We start from the raw sequence: 17815 nt of genomic DNA, 5'->3' as shown, positions 1-17815 counted from the left end.
TCTGACAAATTTTGTATAGCAGAAGTAAAGTTGTTATGATTGCTGACTAACCTACATGGGTGAGCCATGAAAAAGACCAGTGACATTTTCTGCCACATCAGAAAACATACGCTAAATTATCATTTTTAAGGGGTGAACTGAAGAATATGAAGCTTTCCAGATAGGAGAACCGCTTTGATGCGCTACCCTGGATGGAATTGTATCAGTTCAGTCTCTTATAACTTTTTGTACCCTCTAACATTAGTGAGTCTAAGCTAGTTCTCAGTTTATGCTGCATTCCAGTCCAGCACCCAGTCTTTATTTCTTTCTTCCTTCTTGAGAAGAACTATACACAAAACATTAGTCTTACAAGTTTTTTTCCTGTAGAGGACAGTAGTTGCTAATGGAGAAAAATAAATATAAAAGAAAATAGAAATAATACTCTGCTATTTTAAAGCAATTATGTTATCCAGTATACTTTATCTAACAAAGGTTCTACTGCCAAGTGTTTCAGAAGGCTATGGAGGAATGTGCTTAATGAAAGTTTATGGAGTTGCCTTCAAAAAAGAGGATTTCTTTTTTTACTTCCAGATTTAAGTCCAGAAATAAAGCAATTCTTGTATTCAAAGTATTGAATGAGATGTAAGTTGGTGTTTTCTTTATCCATTTGAGAAGTTGATACCTTTTAATATTTTTGGCTATTGATGTGGTTTCTACTAATATTTGTTTATTTTTCTATACAATTCATAACTTGGCTTTCAAGTATCAGCTGGTAATGGATATGTTTGTGCTCAGTGCAATTTTTCTTTCTGTCTTTAAGGTGTCCCAGATAGATTCCATCTTTGAATGCTTACTAGAAGAAGAGGAACAAATCCTGAAAGATATGCCTATGGAATCAATTGAGTGGGCCCAGATAGTTGTCAATGTGAACAACATCATTAAGGTATAGAACTGCATTAACTCTAAAATGTTTGTGGGAGGGGAAGTTAAATATTGAAGAGCACCCAACAAGTTGAGTGCAGTACATCTGAGTTAACTGATATGAGAACAAAAGTGAACACAAGTGAACACACTTTTCACATGTGCAAATGTATTAGGAAGGAAAAGATGATCTCATGCAGAATTAGGGACATTCCTTTTACTCCTGACCCACTGCTAAAGAGAATTTGAGAAGTTGCAGCATTGTTGGAAGATGTGAAAACATGAGTACGTAGCAAGGAGTGAAGAGCTTATGCTTGAGCATTGAGGTTTCTTGCTCAGTCAGTATGTGCTCTTCTGTACAACGGAGAAAGTGGTGTGGAAAGAAGGGGGATATTAAAAGAATATTTCAGAATTAGAAAAGACAACATCTTTTATGATCTGTGTCTATGCAGGTAGACTTTAAAGTACTTATGTCCTTGCCTTTAAATAGGACATGCTACAAGCTGCCTGTCAGTATCGTCAATCTAGAGCCTCCTTATATAAAACAGGAGAGCTTCCAGAAGGAGAACCGGAATATATTCCATGGACAGGTGAGAAATTATTGTTACTACTAGTTTATTAATTATTGATACTAAACAAAAATACTTCTCATGAGTTTCAGAACACAAGAATTTCAATCTGACTGCTAAACTTACTGTTAAAAGCTGCTACAAGGTTGTCAGTAAGAACAGGAGAAGCTGAAGGTTTCATTTGGTGAATGAGATGGAATGAATCAATGAACACTTATTTTGTCCAGCATTGATGATAATTCTTTAAAACTTGCATTGCAAATTTGACTACAAAAACAAAGCTTGGGAGATGAAGTTAATTACAAAGTTAATTTATTTTTTTTTAGTATGCACTTGTTCTGGTTGGCAGACCTATGGGATACATAAAGTTAGAATGAATCATAAAATGTGATCTGTAACTATTCTAAAAGGACTGATGATTCGTGACTTCCTTAAGTGTTTTATTTTGATGGTTTAATAACATGAAAAACTATCAGAACAAATATTTGCAGAAGCAAGCACTTTCCAGTTGATGCTTAAGCTTCACTGCAGCCTCTACATATAAACCACACTTGCTTAGTGCTCCCAAGATAAAAATCTTTTGAAAAGCAGGACCCGTGCAAGCTATTTTGATGTATTATGTCCTGATGACTACATCAAGTATTTAAATCAGGTTAACAGAAGTTGCCTTTTCCTTGTGTGTATTCTCTACTTTGCTTACAGATTGTGCAAGTGATTATTTTCTTCTGAAAAATAGCTGGTATTGATAGTTGACAATGTAGATCTGTGTAGTTCAGGTGATTTTGTTCCTTTTCTTTTTTGTTTACTACCTTTTGGCCAAATTTAATATGCAAAGGTAGGTGGGAGTATGTGTTTGTTTTGGAGGTGTTTGGGGTTTTTTTTATAGTATTGCTTTGATTTTTAAAATTAAAATGTTTATTAGCTTTTTTCTTTCTATTTTTTTAATTATAGATAGTAATGTTTTTGTTATACTTCAGCATAGATTCCTGTGGGGATAGGATTATTTTATTTTTTTTAATGCTTATTGTGTTGTTTTCTCAAGCATCTAGTGGCCTTCGTACAGCAATAATGCGTCAGCATGGAATCATTCTGAAGATAGTGTATCCCCAGGTGGACAGTAACCTCCGTAGCATTGTGGCTGAACAGTTGGTGGCACTACTGGATTGTTTTCTAGATGGCTATGTTTCTCAGCTAAAATCTGTGGACCGCCCTGCTGATCAAGAGAGATACAGCACCGTGGAAATGGAATATGTGCAGAAAAGATCGGAACTCTTGTCTCCTCTTCGTAAGTACTGTCTGTTCTCCTTAATGCAAGGATTAAATGTTCTATTCAATTAGGAAATGATGCAGATCTGATGGAGTAAATGGCAGCTGTGTATGAATTCCATTTGCTCTACATGTTTGCCTTCGGAGTAAAATGACTTTTTATGATTTAATGGGATATTTACAAAATAACAACAGATTACAGACTTGCATCCAAGACTACACCCATGCCCACACCTATAATAAGACACGTTGCTGCATCAATTTTTTTCTTTTGCTAACTTGTTATATTTTTCTGGCAGGAATTTATCTTGTGCCAGCTGGCTGAAAGTAACCTATACATGGATTTCTAAATGTTTGCATTTTTGCTAGTTGACATAAACTTACATACCTGAAAGTTTGTTTAGTAACTTTTTCTTGATAAACACTTTTCAAATCTTGATTATTTAATAATCAAACCTGCTGTTAAACATGTAAGATGTTGTCAAGTCTTTAATGAGTAATTGAAGGCAAAGACCCCTTGTTAAGTGGAAATAACTCTGAGCAAATACATTTTAGTAAGCTTATAAAGTTTAAATTTTTTAGACTAAAAATGAATGCTATAAATAGAACAGTCTAATAATCACTGCCTTTTAACATTCTTAAACCTTAAGAAAAGTCACTTAACCTATCATTGTCAGTTTTACTGACATTCATGGGCTCTGTTAGCTTGTAAATACATTTTTTTTATCATTATGTTCAATCTAAAGTTGTATTTCCTTAAAAACAAATTCATCTTTTGCTAATTCTTATGTAATTGAACCTGAATGAAAGATTTTAAATAACATTTGTGTTCAAAATATGTTATCATTACTTGTTCTATTTGTTATCAAAACTATTTGCTTTTGTCACTTTGTGTAATTAAGTGGATATTATCAGTTAATTTTTTTCCCCTTTCCCCAAAAGCACTGTAGCAGATGCTGCTAATTTTCAGATAAAATAGGATGTATGCTTGTGATTTAGTTCTAAACTTCTCTTCTTCCCTCTTGTGTTGGGGAAGTGAGGTGGTTGGTATGTGATCTTGTGGGCACAGGGCATGGATGCACTGAGGGAATGCGTAAGTATCTCTGTGGTGTAAACACTTGAAACTTGTTTTCATTTTTATGGTCTCTGTTCTCAGTCATCCAACAGCCAAAGATGAGCTTGTTTGATATCACTTCTTTTTCTTCTTGGTTGCTTAGTTTCCCTGGGACAGTATCAGATGGCAGCTGCTTTAGCAGAGAAGTACTGTGACTTTGATATCCTGGTGCAAATGTGTGAGCAGACAGACAACCAGGCCAGGTTACAACGTTACATGAGTCAGTTTGCAGATCAGGTAACTCTTTTTTTTTTTTTTTCTTTTTTTTTTCCCCCCTAATTCCTTTAGATAGTGTTTTATAATATGTTTGCACCTGAAATGTTGCAAAAGTTATGACTGGGGAGAAAAGGGTCTGTTTTTTTAATGCATATGTATTTACACGTGCATAGGGGGGTAATGTGGAAGGCTGGAGGCAAGATTCACTGTGCAGAACTCAATGGTATATTTTACCCTGAAACTGCAAAATAAGTCAGCAAAAACATGGGTGTTACCTGTACGGGCAGTGGCTTTTCATCGGACCTTTTTTGTGTCTCAAACACATTGTCTCACTCCTAACATCTTTTGGCACTTTGTGACTTGTTCACCAAGGTGCTGTAGTCAGTGTACTACTGTTTTGTTAATCTAATGTAATGTAAATTTAAGGATAACTTCCAAAAAAGAAGGTGAGATTGTTTAATGTATAAATAGAAAAGTAGTTAAGAAGAATAGGAAGACAGGGGTGTTGCTGTGGTCTTTTTTTATTGTCCTGCCAGGTACTCGTTGGACAACTTTTCAGTGTCTGTCAAAATCTGGTGTAAAAACCCTTAAGTGTGCTGAAAAATTGGAAAGCTTAAGCAAAAGGCAATAGAGACTACTTGAAGTGGGACAAAAGCTTCTTAATTTTAGAGCTGGTGAGATAATTTGTTTTAGCTTTCCACAACAACTATAGAAAGAGAAATCCTACAACAGGTTTCCTAATAAAGAGAGTACAGAAAGGTTGTTTAATAAGAACAAGCAAAAGTATTAGTAACATACAGAAATTATAGTAAATGTTTTTAATAGTGAGGGTTAAATACTCACACATGCTGCCAAAGAAGGGGACATATCTCTGTTTGTCTCTTCAGTTCCTTGTTACTTTTTTCCTTTAAAAAAAAAACTTTCTGAAAAGAAGTTACTTTAGTGAATGTAGAGCTGAACAGATCAAGTCTAATGGATAGAATATCAGACTGGTGGCCTCTTCAGACTTTATTTTTTTAAATTGCTAATGCAATTAAAATTTAGCATTATTCTAAAATTACTTTGAAAAGACTAAGTTAAATCTCAAACATAAACCCTGATTAGTTATGTCACGTTGAAGTTTTGAGGATAAAATAGGTGGTGTTTTAAAAAAAGACATTAGTTTTTAAGGACTGAGAGAAGTAAGGTTGTAGGTTCATCTGGAGATAGGAGGGAATGTTTCAAAAACAGTGACAGCGGAAGCAAACTTATGTGAAAGAAAGTAGTTAGCACAGAGTTCTGAGGGGGGGAAAGGAACAGGTAAAAAAATAAGATTAGAACTGTGGGTGATGTGATACCTGTTTCCATTCTTGCGGGTTAACATGAAGAATTTACATTTGACACTTCCTTCACTTCCATTGAAAGATAAACCCTGTTGTGTGTATCAGCATCTCTTGCACTGTTAGCTGATGAATTCTTGAAATGCCATTTCTATCAGAACTCTTAAGTTTTTTCATCAACAGCATGTTCTTTCTTGTGTGTGTGTTTCTAAGCAGGTCCTTACTATGTTCCTACCAATTGTATTTTATGAAACATGTTGCCTTAGAAAACAAACAAGATATTTAAATGTAATCTCTTAAATTCTACTCATATTCCTGTTATCTTCAGAATTTTTCAGATTTCCTGTTTCGCTGGTATTTAGAAAAAGGAAAGCGAGGGAAGCTGTTATCTCAGCCTATTGCTCAGCACGGACAGCTGGCCAGTTTCTTGCAAGCTCACGAGCATCTGAGTTGGTTACATGAGATCAATAGTCAGGATTTGCAAAAGGTAGGGTTTCTTAATACAACCAAACTGAAATACCATATTTTAAATGAGTCAAGTACATACTCAGGTAGGCAAATTACCTAGTTCTGACTTCTCATTATCAAAAGAAGGCATCTTACCTGGGTGACTTAAGGGGGAGATGACATGGATCATTAATGGAGAACCAGAAGTCCCCCTCCAGGCACCATCTGGTATATCATATAAGCCACTGCACCATGTAATGGAAATTAGGGCTGCTTTTCATCCCTTGTTGGTGACTAATATTTTGTATCAAGGAAGGTTTATATGGCTACATGATCACCACTTTGGTGGAATTGAGAGTTTACAGTGAACATTAATAGCATTATCAGATTGTCCAGCAAGGGAAAATCTGAAATTTATATTTCAAAACTAACTATTTAAAGCAAATAAATTTGGCGGTATCACAAAAGTAAAAAAAATATTGATTACTTTAATCACATATATTCATTGTATAAAAGCAGTATTTTTTTAACAGCTAATGTGCCTGTGGCTAGGTTAACTTGACATTGTTTTTAAACTTGATTCTTTGTTGCCTTGTAGGCTGCCCAGTTAGTCTTCCCCTACTTTCTGTTGGTCAGTGTTCCATTCCTTCTGCTAGATCTGCTAGATTTATGAACGTATTTTACTTTAGCAAATAAATTAATTCTAAAGAAAAATGGCTTCTTTCAATCCGTGTGCACACTTACTAAGCACGCAGAGAATGGAAACACTTATCCTACTGCAAATTACAGGTCGATAATATTTTATGCCCCTGAAAAAAACCTACACAAAAACCAGCAAAAACCCCCAACCAACAACAACAAAAACCCCCAAACCTACCCTGAGAGTCTTGTAATATTCTATTTTCGTTGACTGAGGTTTTGTCTTTTATAGTAAAGTACTATGAATAGGGGACATGGATTCTAAAATATACTAGTAATTAAGTCTGGATAGTTTATTTCTAAGTAGGTGCTCAGAAATTTTTTGTTTCTTTGTCTGACAGACAAATAAATTCTTGCCTAAATGGTTACTGCAGTGGTTATACATATAATTCTGTTTTTCAGATTCCTGAATTAACACGTAAATCTATCTGTTTGCAAAGTTTTCCTTTCAAAGCATATTTGCCTGGCTTTTATGGCAAAGCCTTGAATAAGATCCCAGAGGCATAATACATGAAGTTGCAATTTATCCTTTGATCATAAGATAGTTTTTCTTGATTAGTATTGAAAATGGTTTTTGGGTATAATCGGAGTAGAGATTTATATCGCTTCCTGAAGAGTGTAATGCAGAGTTTTAATGTGCGAATTGTACGACTTCTGAAAAGGTTTGAAAAGGTTTATAGTATTACAAACAGTAAGTAGCTGTGAGACTGCAGTTCAGACTAAATCCTCATCTGTTAACCTTCTGATGTTAAATTCTAAACCTGATTTCTAACATCTTTATTAATTTCAGGCTCACAGAACATTGCAGACTTTAGCAAATATGGAGACCCGATATTTTGCAAAGAAGAAAACACTTCTTGGCTTGAGCAAATTAGCTGCACTGGCATCTGACTTCTCAGAAGATATACTGCAAGAGAAAATAGAAGGTAAGAAATAAAAACAGAGCAAAGCGAGGAATAGACTAATGAAGTAACTGAAATGGAATCATGTTAATTTTGCAGGTAGTTTATTAGTCTGAGGGCTCTAACTTAATGTGGTAAGGGTAAACGGGCTGATGATTTTGCTCATTGCAGGAAGGATAAGGAAGACAGTAACCTTAGTATTCACCTTCACCTGAGACTTAGGACTATGAGCAAGGGAAGTTTGTATCTTTACTTTTTCTATTAACACACAAAATATTGGTATAAATAACAAGCTGCAGAATCTTTTTGAGAAGTCATTAGATAGTTCTGAAGTAGGTGAAGCTGCATCTTATATTTCAGATGCAAGGTAGAAATGATTTAATTTCTTAAAGCGCTCTCAATTTTGAATTCGCAAGTCTGGAGCCTCTTAGGCTGTAACTGTTGTGATAATGTATCTGCCAATGTATACATTTGTCATCAAGAAGTGCTTTCTCAGCATCTTACTCTCTCTGTATCTAGAAAGGTTACAGTGACAGTGTTTCGTTATGCTGTATTATTTCTGTATGACACATGACATAGCTTTTAAAACTTACGCTTTTTGTGTATTGGTTTCCTATTGATAAAGAGTAATTATTTCTGCTGCATTCTGCTTATCCATTTAAACACATAAAATGCTCCTTTCTACAATGCAGTAGAACTTGAGGGGGGGGCGCTGGGTGGGTTTACATATCATGGCTGAAATTATTCCATTTTGATAGTTTCCACCTAATAAGTTTATAAACTTGAAGGAGATTATACTGGAAAATAAAACAACCAAAAATGGAATAATTCATGAGATGGAACACGTCCATGGCAGAAGTCCTCAGCCAAAAGATAGTTCCTAAAAATGGCAACCAACTTACTTTACTGCATAGTGCAACAGCTTCACTCCAATCCTACATATTCATTTTGTGGTTTTTAAGAAAAAGTGAAAGTTACCAGTCTGATTACACTGGAAGCCTGAGTGGAAAGTAAGAACTAGTTCACCAGGATGACAATATTGAAGTGGAAGTATTTCTGTGCTTCAGGAACATAGATAGATAAGTGCTCAAATAGAATGCATCATAACAAACAGCTGTAGACCTGAATAATATTGTGACTTGACAGTTATTACTATGGCATAGAATTTATTATTACATTTTAATAACACAAAACATTCATTTCCTTAAATGACTACAAGAAATATCAGAACAGGAACGCTTTCTGTTACATCAGGAGACGCTCCCTGAACAATTACTGGCAGAGAAACAGTTGAACCTCAATGATATGCCAGTGTTGTCTGCGTCTCAGCTCATTGATGTAAGTATTTCATGTTTTCTTCATTACACAGTTAAAGTTCCAGTATGTTTTCTGTCTCTGTGTGATAAAATAAATGAGATCACATCTGTCTTTATCCCTTACGTGACTTGCTAAGCACCTAAAGATCTGATATATGGATTTGTTTAGCTTAGTTTTTACCAGCACCGAACTTCAGAATGCTGGTTTTAGTTCAGATTTCTTTTTGTTGAATGTGTGCTTTAGAGTGCTGCTAGGAGAAAAAGCACATCAATCAGTGCCAGAAGTTGATTTACTGGTCTAAGCCAGTTTTTGGATATGAGACAATTTTTACCTTCTGTTACATTCTCAGTCGGGCAGAATTTGGAAGGTAGAAGGAAGAAAGAATTTCACCTTAGTGGAGAACGATGCTGCAATCTAGAAAAAGAAAGGGCTAGAAGCAGGAAGAGGCTTTGAATCACCTGCTGCAAAGAGGCACACAAAGTCTTTCTACTTTTTTTTTCTTCTTTTTCAAAATCAAACCAAAAAACCCCCAAGCCATACTGAAACAAAAACATTAATTGCTCCAGTACTGGGATAGTGCTAATAGTGCTGACTCCCTTTCCACACCCCTTTGGTGGTAGCCAGCAACCAGTAGCCTTATTGTTTCTATCTTGTTGGCAGCATATTTTTACCATCCAGTGATGTGCACAAAAAATACTCAGTGAGCAACAATACATTGTAAAAGAAATCAGGTCCTGCCTAGGTGTCAATTTTGCAACTCCTTACTTTTCCTGTGATTCTGTGGAAAATCAAAGGCTGATAGTGTGCTTGTTTACATTTTGCTTATTTTCTTAGAACAACGCTAATAGCAGATTCTGAAGTCATTACCTGTATCTTTAAGTGAGACTGTCTGTGGAATTAGGGGAGATTAGGAAGTGTCTTGGCAAGTGCTGGCACCATGACAGTTTTCATTCTGAATTCTCTATTGTCAAACCAGCGCTCATGCTTGCTAATTGCAATGTGAGAATGAAACTTGGGAAGTGTAAATTAAGAGAGAGTTAATGTTAATTTTCCTTTAAAGTACTAATTTAGAATTTTGTTGGGGAGGGGGGGATGAAATACTGATAGCAAACTTGTCTGGTTTTAAAAGGTGAAAGGCAGTACGTGTGCTTAAGTACTGCTTTGAGCTTAATTACCGAAATAATTCTGAGAGCTTATTTGTGGAGCTGAGCTCTGGCTACAATAGTCCAGGAATGTTACAGCCATAAATGGCATTTAAATTTGAAACCTAGCAGCCTTATATCCAATATCATTTGTCCACAGACCATTGTCATGTAGGTGGAATGCTGCTCTAAAACCTTAAGTATATTCCTTACTATAAAAATACTTGCGGTTGAATCAAGACATATTTTCATGAGAAGGTCACGTAAGTGGAAAATACATGGTGGTCTTCCCACAATGAGTTGTCCGTGATATCAGTTACATTAGTTTGTAGGCTAAAAATAATTCTCTACCTTCATCTCTCATATCATAGATGTACATATGTGACGAGAACAGAAGGGCCAATGAGTATGACTTCAAGAAAGCACTTGATCTACTAGAATATATTGATGAGGTAGGAAAAGGTTTTGAAGGATTTCTAATCCAGAGGGGTTTTTAAAATTTATTGTTATTTAAGATAGGATGGTGCATCTGTAGTTAGTTAACATATTAGCTTAGTGTACAGTAACTAAAAATAACCCCTAACGTGTCTTTTGCAGTTTGTTTTTTAAGTCACTGGAGGCTTAATGTGAAATGTGGGTTAGATCATTTAAGAAAAATGACACTCCTCATCTTCACTTCCCATTTATAGTCTACAGTTTCTTTTTTAGAGCCTTGCTTCCCTACAGGCTTTCTCCAAACAGAACAAAGATCATCTGTTTTCAGTAGTTTAGTTCTTGCATCTTCCCTATTGGCAGTTTCTCTGATGGTCATGAGATAATGTGGGATAGTCACCAGCTTTTTAACATGTAAATAGTACTGAACCATCGATTTGCTATCTGCTTTCTGACTGCATCTCATTGTATGATGTAGTATCTTGTCAGGAGTAATTTTCCACTAAGCATGAATAAATCGGCTTCTGAGAAGCATCAAACCTGAATTAACAATAGTCTTTGCTAAAAAGCTAAAGTTGTACTATTTCAGCAAAAGTATTCCTTACTAATTCAAAATGAGAACTCTTTTCAGATTACCCCAATTCCTGCTAGTCTGGGTAGAGGTCCAAGTTAATATCCTGTTTGTCGTAGTGCTTTGTAAACACCATTGTGACATTTTGTTGGCCTTCAATAACTTTGGTTTAATTATAAATTTCTTTACAATTTTTTTAATTGATTTTAAATTGTTTTAAATTGCATTCCTTTTATCAAAATGTCTTTTGAATAACATTACTGTTATTAACTAGGGTTTTTTTTCTTTGTGTATGAATATGTTTACTTATCCTGTGCTTAGCACTATATTGTATTTTGTGTACTGAGGAAAGAGTATTACTACTTAGAGTAGCGTGTTACTCTAAGTTAGTTCTCTTCAGTCTAAAAAGAAAAGCCAATGCTTTTTTGTTCTAACTTCCCTCTTCATTTTTACAACATAAATAGTCCAAACAGTGTTTTGCAGTAAAATAAACTTGAGTGAACTCATTTTGTTCTTTCCTTTAAATTAGTTTTCATCTTAAATTTTGTCAATGCAATTCATGAACACCGAGACAACTATATTGGTTTTTAACATCCAAATACAATAAATGTCACTCTAAAACCATGACATTCAAAATGATTTTTTGCTCAGATATTTGAGTTTTTAACAACTTCAGTAGAACCATTCAGCACAAATTAGAGATAGCGATTTAAACTAGAGCCTAAAAACTAGCTGTTCCCTAATTTTCCCTGCTTTTCTCTTGCAAAAGCATAGCATAAAGTCAAGACCCATCATCTTGCCTTCAGGCTTCTAAATTAAAAAGGTTGTGGTTTCTCTTGTTTCTTATGAGGGGAATTTAAAGTAGATTGAATGTCCAGAAGCATCACGAGGTGGAAAAAAAATTGGTCTTTTTCTGATGTTATATTTTAAAAGGGGCTCTGACACCAATTATCTCAAAAGTTTCTGTGCAATGAAGGGACTGCTTTTTCCAAGAAAAATGTGTATCTTTGAAGACATTTACTATATATTCATAAAACGTACATCCTAATGTGGACACTGATGCGTGCTAGTTAGCTTGGTCATGCTGAAAAAAAAGCCTTGACTTCAGTCGCTATTTAGCACACTTTAAAATAAAACTTGCCTAGAATACACTGTTTTATAAATTGGTATTTGTTCGTGTGCTTTGAAATAGGCCCTTTTTCAAATTGAGGTATTTAGTTTTCAGCAGTCGTGTGGTGATATATAAAGTCTGAGCCATGTTTTCAAATGGAAATGAACGCTCTTTGATGTTCCAACAGTCTGATCAGGTCCTCTGTTAAAATATCATGTGTTTAAAAACAATGTTCAGTAATTGAAGAATTTAATTCATTGGTGTAACCTGTATGACAGAGTGATTATTTCTTTAAAAAAAAAAAAAATTAATTTACCTGTCTTTTCTCCTTATATGAATTGAAGGAAGAGGAAGTGGATGTAAATGATCTTAAACTTAAAATTCTCTGTAAGGCTCTCCAAAGAGATGGGTAAGTCCAACGAGAATATAAATTACTGGGAGTATTTGTGACATAGCTTTTCCAGAATTACATATCAGTGTACTATTCTCTAGCTCACTGAAAAGATTGAATTTCATAGTATAAGGTTAGTAAAGTATAAAGTATCTGATCTGAATGTGTCTTTTTATTTGTAAAGTGAAACCCCAGCAAAAAATGTCTGTAGTGCTTTATTTGCTTAGCTCACTGGCAACCTACTATGCATTCTCAGCATCTGAGACAGAAATATACCTGTGAACTTTCATTTTTGAACCCTTTGTTAGGGTAAAAGAATGACTGATGTGGAAACTTTTTTTCCCCCTTGAAGTATCTCAAATAGAAGCTTTTTAAGAGCAACATGTGCAGAGGTTGCTCCTGCAAACATTTATCTCACTTATTTTTGGCCATTGAACCACATCGACAAGTTCATGACCTTTTTGAGTTAAAGCTTCATTCCTGAATGTAAGAAATCAAAGCCTTAAATACTGCTGAAAGGAGCCCCTCTTGTGGACATCCAACACCAAATACAGGCTGAATCTAATTGGTCAGAACAATCTTCTCATCAAGCAGTGCCACTCTTGCAGGTTAAATAACTCAAATGGCATTTCCTCCCTTTCCTCTCTAATTTCAGAAGTTACCTAGCTTTTCTAGCTCCAATCCATGTTCCTAGAGGACATACGGAAGAAAGGATGAGAATACATTTGAAATGTACTGCGCCATTTGTGATTAAAATGGAAATAAGCGCCATTTGTGATTAAAATGGAAATAAGCGCCATTTGGATTCACACTTATGCATAGGATAGATTCCAAAGGACAGTGGTCCGTAGAAAATAAATTCCTAGTTTCATGGCTAAGGTAGTGTCACATCTGACACAAATAATATGCAGAAACAGGTTTGTGCTTTTCCAAGTGTTTTGTTCCCTTCCTATTATTTTCAAGACAGAAGAATCCAGAAGTCCTACATGGCACCAGTCCAATAATGGGTTTATGTCCTGTCTACCCTGGGCCAAGAACAGAGTTTTGGACATAATATTTAAACCATTTAAATCATATACACTGCTGACCAGATTTTGCCCACTCTGCCAGCTAACCAATTGGAGATCACTTTGCGCTGAATAGCGTTTAGAAACCTTGATGCCCCAGTTGGGTTTCCAGTCCAGCAAGGCTCACAAAGAGGTAGATCGCTATTTCAAAAGCAGAAGTGTTAACTTTCATCTGCATGCAAAAGTAAGCTTTTGACATGTTACAGTACCTACTTTTAAGGATGGCATCTGTTTCCTAGCTTAACAGCTACAAATGGTGGTAAGGTTCTTCGGTAGAGTGGAGAGCCTTGCTGAGCGTGCTCCTGACCTTCTGGTAGGGTCCTCACTGTCTTCCTCAGTGCCCAAGAGTGATTTGTTTCCTCAAATCCCCCTACCCCTTCCCCTTACCTCCCTCCTTCCTCCCCTCACACTCTTCTCAATAGAATTAAAGATGAAGTCTTAGAAGTTCGGGAGTTTAAGTGACATCCAGGGTAAAACTGCGGTTTCAGTGAAGTACAGAGGATTTGGCAGTTATAGCTTCTGGGAGCTGGGTACAGATCAGTTGCAAGTGTGTCCCATTGGCCCAAGGAGGTTCAAGTTGGTTTAGGGAGTAATATGCGAACTGGTTTTGCCTGGCAGGTTAACACATGGAACAGAAAATTTTAACAACTGAAAGGTTAGAACTACAGCAAAAGAAGTTAGGTTGGTATAGACTTAAAACTGCTTCACATAAAGTTCTGAAAATATGAAAAATTGTCATTTAAAATACTCTTTCTCTTAGAAAAATCTGTTTGGGATTTTCTTATCAGAGATGAGACTTGCATTCATAAGTCTTCCCCTTCACATTTAATCACGAAGGAGACAAACCATTTGGTTTGTGTCTGTGTGTGATGTTAAGGGGCTGCAACTTAGGTTTTACAATTTTTTTTTCCTCCTCCTTCCTTTTCTCAGTGTTTGCTTTTTTGTTTTGTCTTTTTTCAAATAGGTTAGAAAATTGCTGGTCTCACTTTATTCTACCAAAAATAAATCTATACTTGCATCATCTCAATTTTAAAATATAATTACTATGAATAGGTAATTCTTATCTTGATGGATTATATTTTTTATTTTATCAAATAAATAATGTTTTCTTTTACAGTTTAGAAGACAGGAATAATTTCTATTGTCCTCCTAACTAGGCTATGTTATAGTAGTGCAATTTTATTGCAGTTTTACTCTTGTAATAAAGAATGATTAACACAAGATAGAAAAAACCCTCTTGCTTTGAGCTATAGTGTAGCACGTAACACTTATGTGATTATGTATTAATTACCTTTGATAATTTATTAATTTCCTTCATATTTTTTCTTGTGAGTTTTCATTTGATTTCATCTGTGCAATTCTTTCCACAAATTATTCTTTGACTTGCAGATGGTCCAGTTCTGATGGTAAAGATGATCCAATTGAAGCATCTAAAGATAGTATATTTGTGAAAGTATTACAGAAACTATTGAAGGAAGGTAAAGTGTACTTAAATGTAATTGAACTTCTTAAAATTGTTTAGTTGTTTCAAAAGCTGCTTAAGATGAACACTGTTATGTAAGAAATAGTGTTAATAAACTCGGAGTAGTAAGAACTTCCATATGCATTCCACTAGACAATTATATTCATATGGAGCTAATTCTACCTCCGTAAAATGCTGAAGGGATAAGAGATGAGCAGATCTCTTGGTTATAATCTTAGTACCCTCAAATTATTTGCTTAGTAGGGCAGCCATCGGATTTTTAGCAGTTTCTTACTGTACAGTAAAGTATATCTTCTGGAGTTAAATATGTATGTTCCTTAAGATAAAGGATTATGAACTATTTGTCTGTGTTGTGGCTTGAGAAATAAATATAAGCAGGAGCCTCTCTGCATACTATTCCTTGGTATTAATTATAAACATCAGGCCTTATCTCTGCTAGAAGCTGACACTGAAAAACATGCTGTTAATTTCAGAGTGCAGTTAGTTAGAAGAGACTTAACTGAAAAGCAAAATTACTGAACAGAAAATTGGTTCTGTTTTACCTCAAACCAAGACAGTCTGTCACTCAGAAGAGCTTAATCTATTTTAGCTTAAATGTGTGTTTTTGTTTTCCTGCCCCAAAAGCAAACAAAAAAAAAAAAAACAAACCAAAACCAACAAAAACCCCACCAAAACAAACAAACAAAACCCCACCCTCCCCCAGTTAAACCTGACCATGGATGGGAAGTTAGGGCCATGGAAATGACAGCTGGGGGGCAGGGCAAGAGGCAGGAAGCAATTTAGAGTCAAAGTCTGTTTTAAATACTACTGCATATGAACTTTTTCCAGAACAGAGAAGGCTTCATGTCAAAAATATAAAAAATAAGTTCTTCAGAACAGTTCTAGTTTTGTGTTCAATCCTGCCAATTTCTTTCCTTTTGTGAGATTCACGGAGGCCTGACTGAAATGTTGCAGCTGATGACATAAGATTTATTATATGACTGATCTTTCTTTTCTTTTTTTTTTTTTTTTGGTGAAGTGTTATGTAAAGACTTGGAATTTAAGTTTAATGATAAATTCACTGAAAAGGTCTGTTTGTGTAAGACAAACATATTTTTCCTAACTTAGTTTTACAGGCTACTTAAGCTTTACTGCATTTCTTGACATGTATAATAGAATTAGATCTCCTCAATTCCCAAAGAGTAATTTAACTCTGAGGGAGGCACAGGTGTTTACTTAAAAATCATCTTAACTGCTAATGCAAAGTACTCTTATCAGTGCTGTAATAAAAGATTTTGTTTTCTAGGAGTCCAGTTAAGTGAATATTTACCGGAGGTGAAGGACTTGCTGCAAGCAAACGAACTTAGCAACTTGAAATGTAGTGCTTACTTCGAATTTGTGTTAAAGGCAATCTACGAACTCTATGTTCAGGGACAAGCATGATTATCACTATTTTTTAAAATATTTTTTCTAAAGAACTGTTAAATTCATGTATACTTTTGTTACATTCTGTTCTTATTTTGCTAAAACTTTGTAATAAAATCTATATAAGTAATATGCTTGGTCTTAGATTTATAAATGTTGACGCTTTAGTCAGGAGAGGCAGAATTTTGTTTTCAGGCAAAAGAAAAAGAAAACTAGTTTTCTGTGCCTTTCATAAACTTGCTGGTTTGTTTTATATTGTCATTGGTATGAGTCCTGCCTGAGATTCACACACAGATGCACAGGCTAAAATGTGGGGACCCACTGCAGAAGGTGGAAACTTTTGCTCTCGCTTCACTTGAGGCTGTGATTTCAGTTCAGAAAGCGTACTGAAAACATTAATGTTGGGTGACTGTGTAGCTTACTGAAGAAACAAATAATTATTCTGTAAAGTAACTCTGCTGTCTCTTAATACAACATCTTTTGCTGTAGAAACTAGGTAATTTCAATTTTGCGTTGAAGATTACTGGCACAAAAAGGATAACTGGCTTGTCACTGGTCTGGTCACTCAGCTTGCCCATGACAGAAAGGAGTAAAGCACGGTTCTCATTCAAAGTGCAGTAAATTTCCCATGCTTACAGTTTAGATCTGTAAGATTCAACTTTTTAAAAACATTTTAATATTTTATCTATGTAACTTTCATTTAAGTTATATGCAGATTTCCAGAATATACGTAAAAATGAGATTAGCAGCTCACCATGCAGTCATTCACAGCAACTGCTTGAACCTAGGCTCAGAAGAAACCTAGAAAGCAGTTATGAAAGTGTGGGAGTCCAGCACGATCTTCCTTACTCGGCGACTTGTTCTCTCTACTGGTTGATGCTACTAGTTTTCTTTTTTTTTTTTTTTTCTTTACCCTACTGCCCCAATTAGTTATCTCTGACATGGGAATAAAAAAAAAATCATTTAACTTTTCAATTTTAATTATTCTTATTGGCAGCAGATGTTAATCGCTAAATAAAAGTTACTTTAATCTGACATGTTGTACCTTTCTTTTGCAAGTAGCTCAACAGCCAGAGAGCAAATGCAGGCAACTTGCATGCCCTTATGTTTTACTTGTCTGGCTGAATGCCTGCTGCAACAATTTGATCCAACAGCTGAGAAGGTCAGAAGTTAAATTGGTTGAAGAGAATCCAGTTTCTAGTTTTAAAAGCACAGCTCCCCTTCCATGGCTTCCCCTCCTCCCTGTACTAATACAGTAAGCTGGGCTGAGAGTCTGAACATGTTTGGAAGAATAGATTTATCTAGAGAGGTTCTAACTAATATGGGAAAGAAATGTACTAGCAGCAGTCATCTTCTAAGATTGTTCTAAGAAGCGAACTTTGCTCTTCTGCAGCCTTGCATGGCTGAGAGGAAGAAGTGCGGGTGTAACTCTCAGCTTCAAAGGAGTGGGTCATTTAAAGCTTTA

The 17815-nt window shown here is 35.4% G+C and overlaps 1 protein-coding gene across 1 annotated transcript in view; it reads left to right on the top strand.

The window, feature by feature from the left end:
• The window catches only part of NUP133 (nucleoporin 133), a gene marked incomplete at its 5' end in the record, with an annotated part of 35359 nt that extends 18774 nt beyond the window's left edge, over positions 1 to 16585 (top strand). Inside the window, 11 exons of the mRNA XM_082480440.1 lie at positions 800 to 922; positions 1391 to 1490; positions 2512 to 2754; positions 3953 to 4086; positions 5713 to 5871; positions 7321 to 7456; positions 8652 to 8770; positions 10263 to 10343; positions 12350 to 12414; positions 14853 to 14941; positions 16232 to 16585. Coding sequence (XP_082336566.1) covers positions 800 to 922; positions 1391 to 1490; positions 2512 to 2754; positions 3953 to 4086; positions 5713 to 5871; positions 7321 to 7456; positions 8652 to 8770; positions 10263 to 10343; positions 12350 to 12414; positions 14853 to 14941; positions 16232 to 16368 — 1386 coding nt within the window. The 3' untranslated portion in view covers positions 16369 to 16585. The remainder of the gene's footprint in view (positions 1 to 799; positions 923 to 1390; positions 1491 to 2511; positions 2755 to 3952; positions 4087 to 5712; positions 5872 to 7320; positions 7457 to 8651; positions 8771 to 10262; positions 10344 to 12349; positions 12415 to 14852; positions 14942 to 16231) is intronic.
• Positions 16586 to 17815: the final 1230 nt, after the last annotated feature.

This window comes from Vanellus vanellus (assembly GCF_965231255.1).
Source record: "Vanellus vanellus genome assembly, chromosome: 3".
Taxonomy (NCBI): Eukaryota; Metazoa; Chordata; class Aves; order Charadriiformes; family Charadriidae; genus Vanellus; species Vanellus vanellus.
The sequence above is the reverse complement of the archived record's forward strand: the minus strand, read 5'-3'. Positions and strand labels throughout refer to the sequence as shown.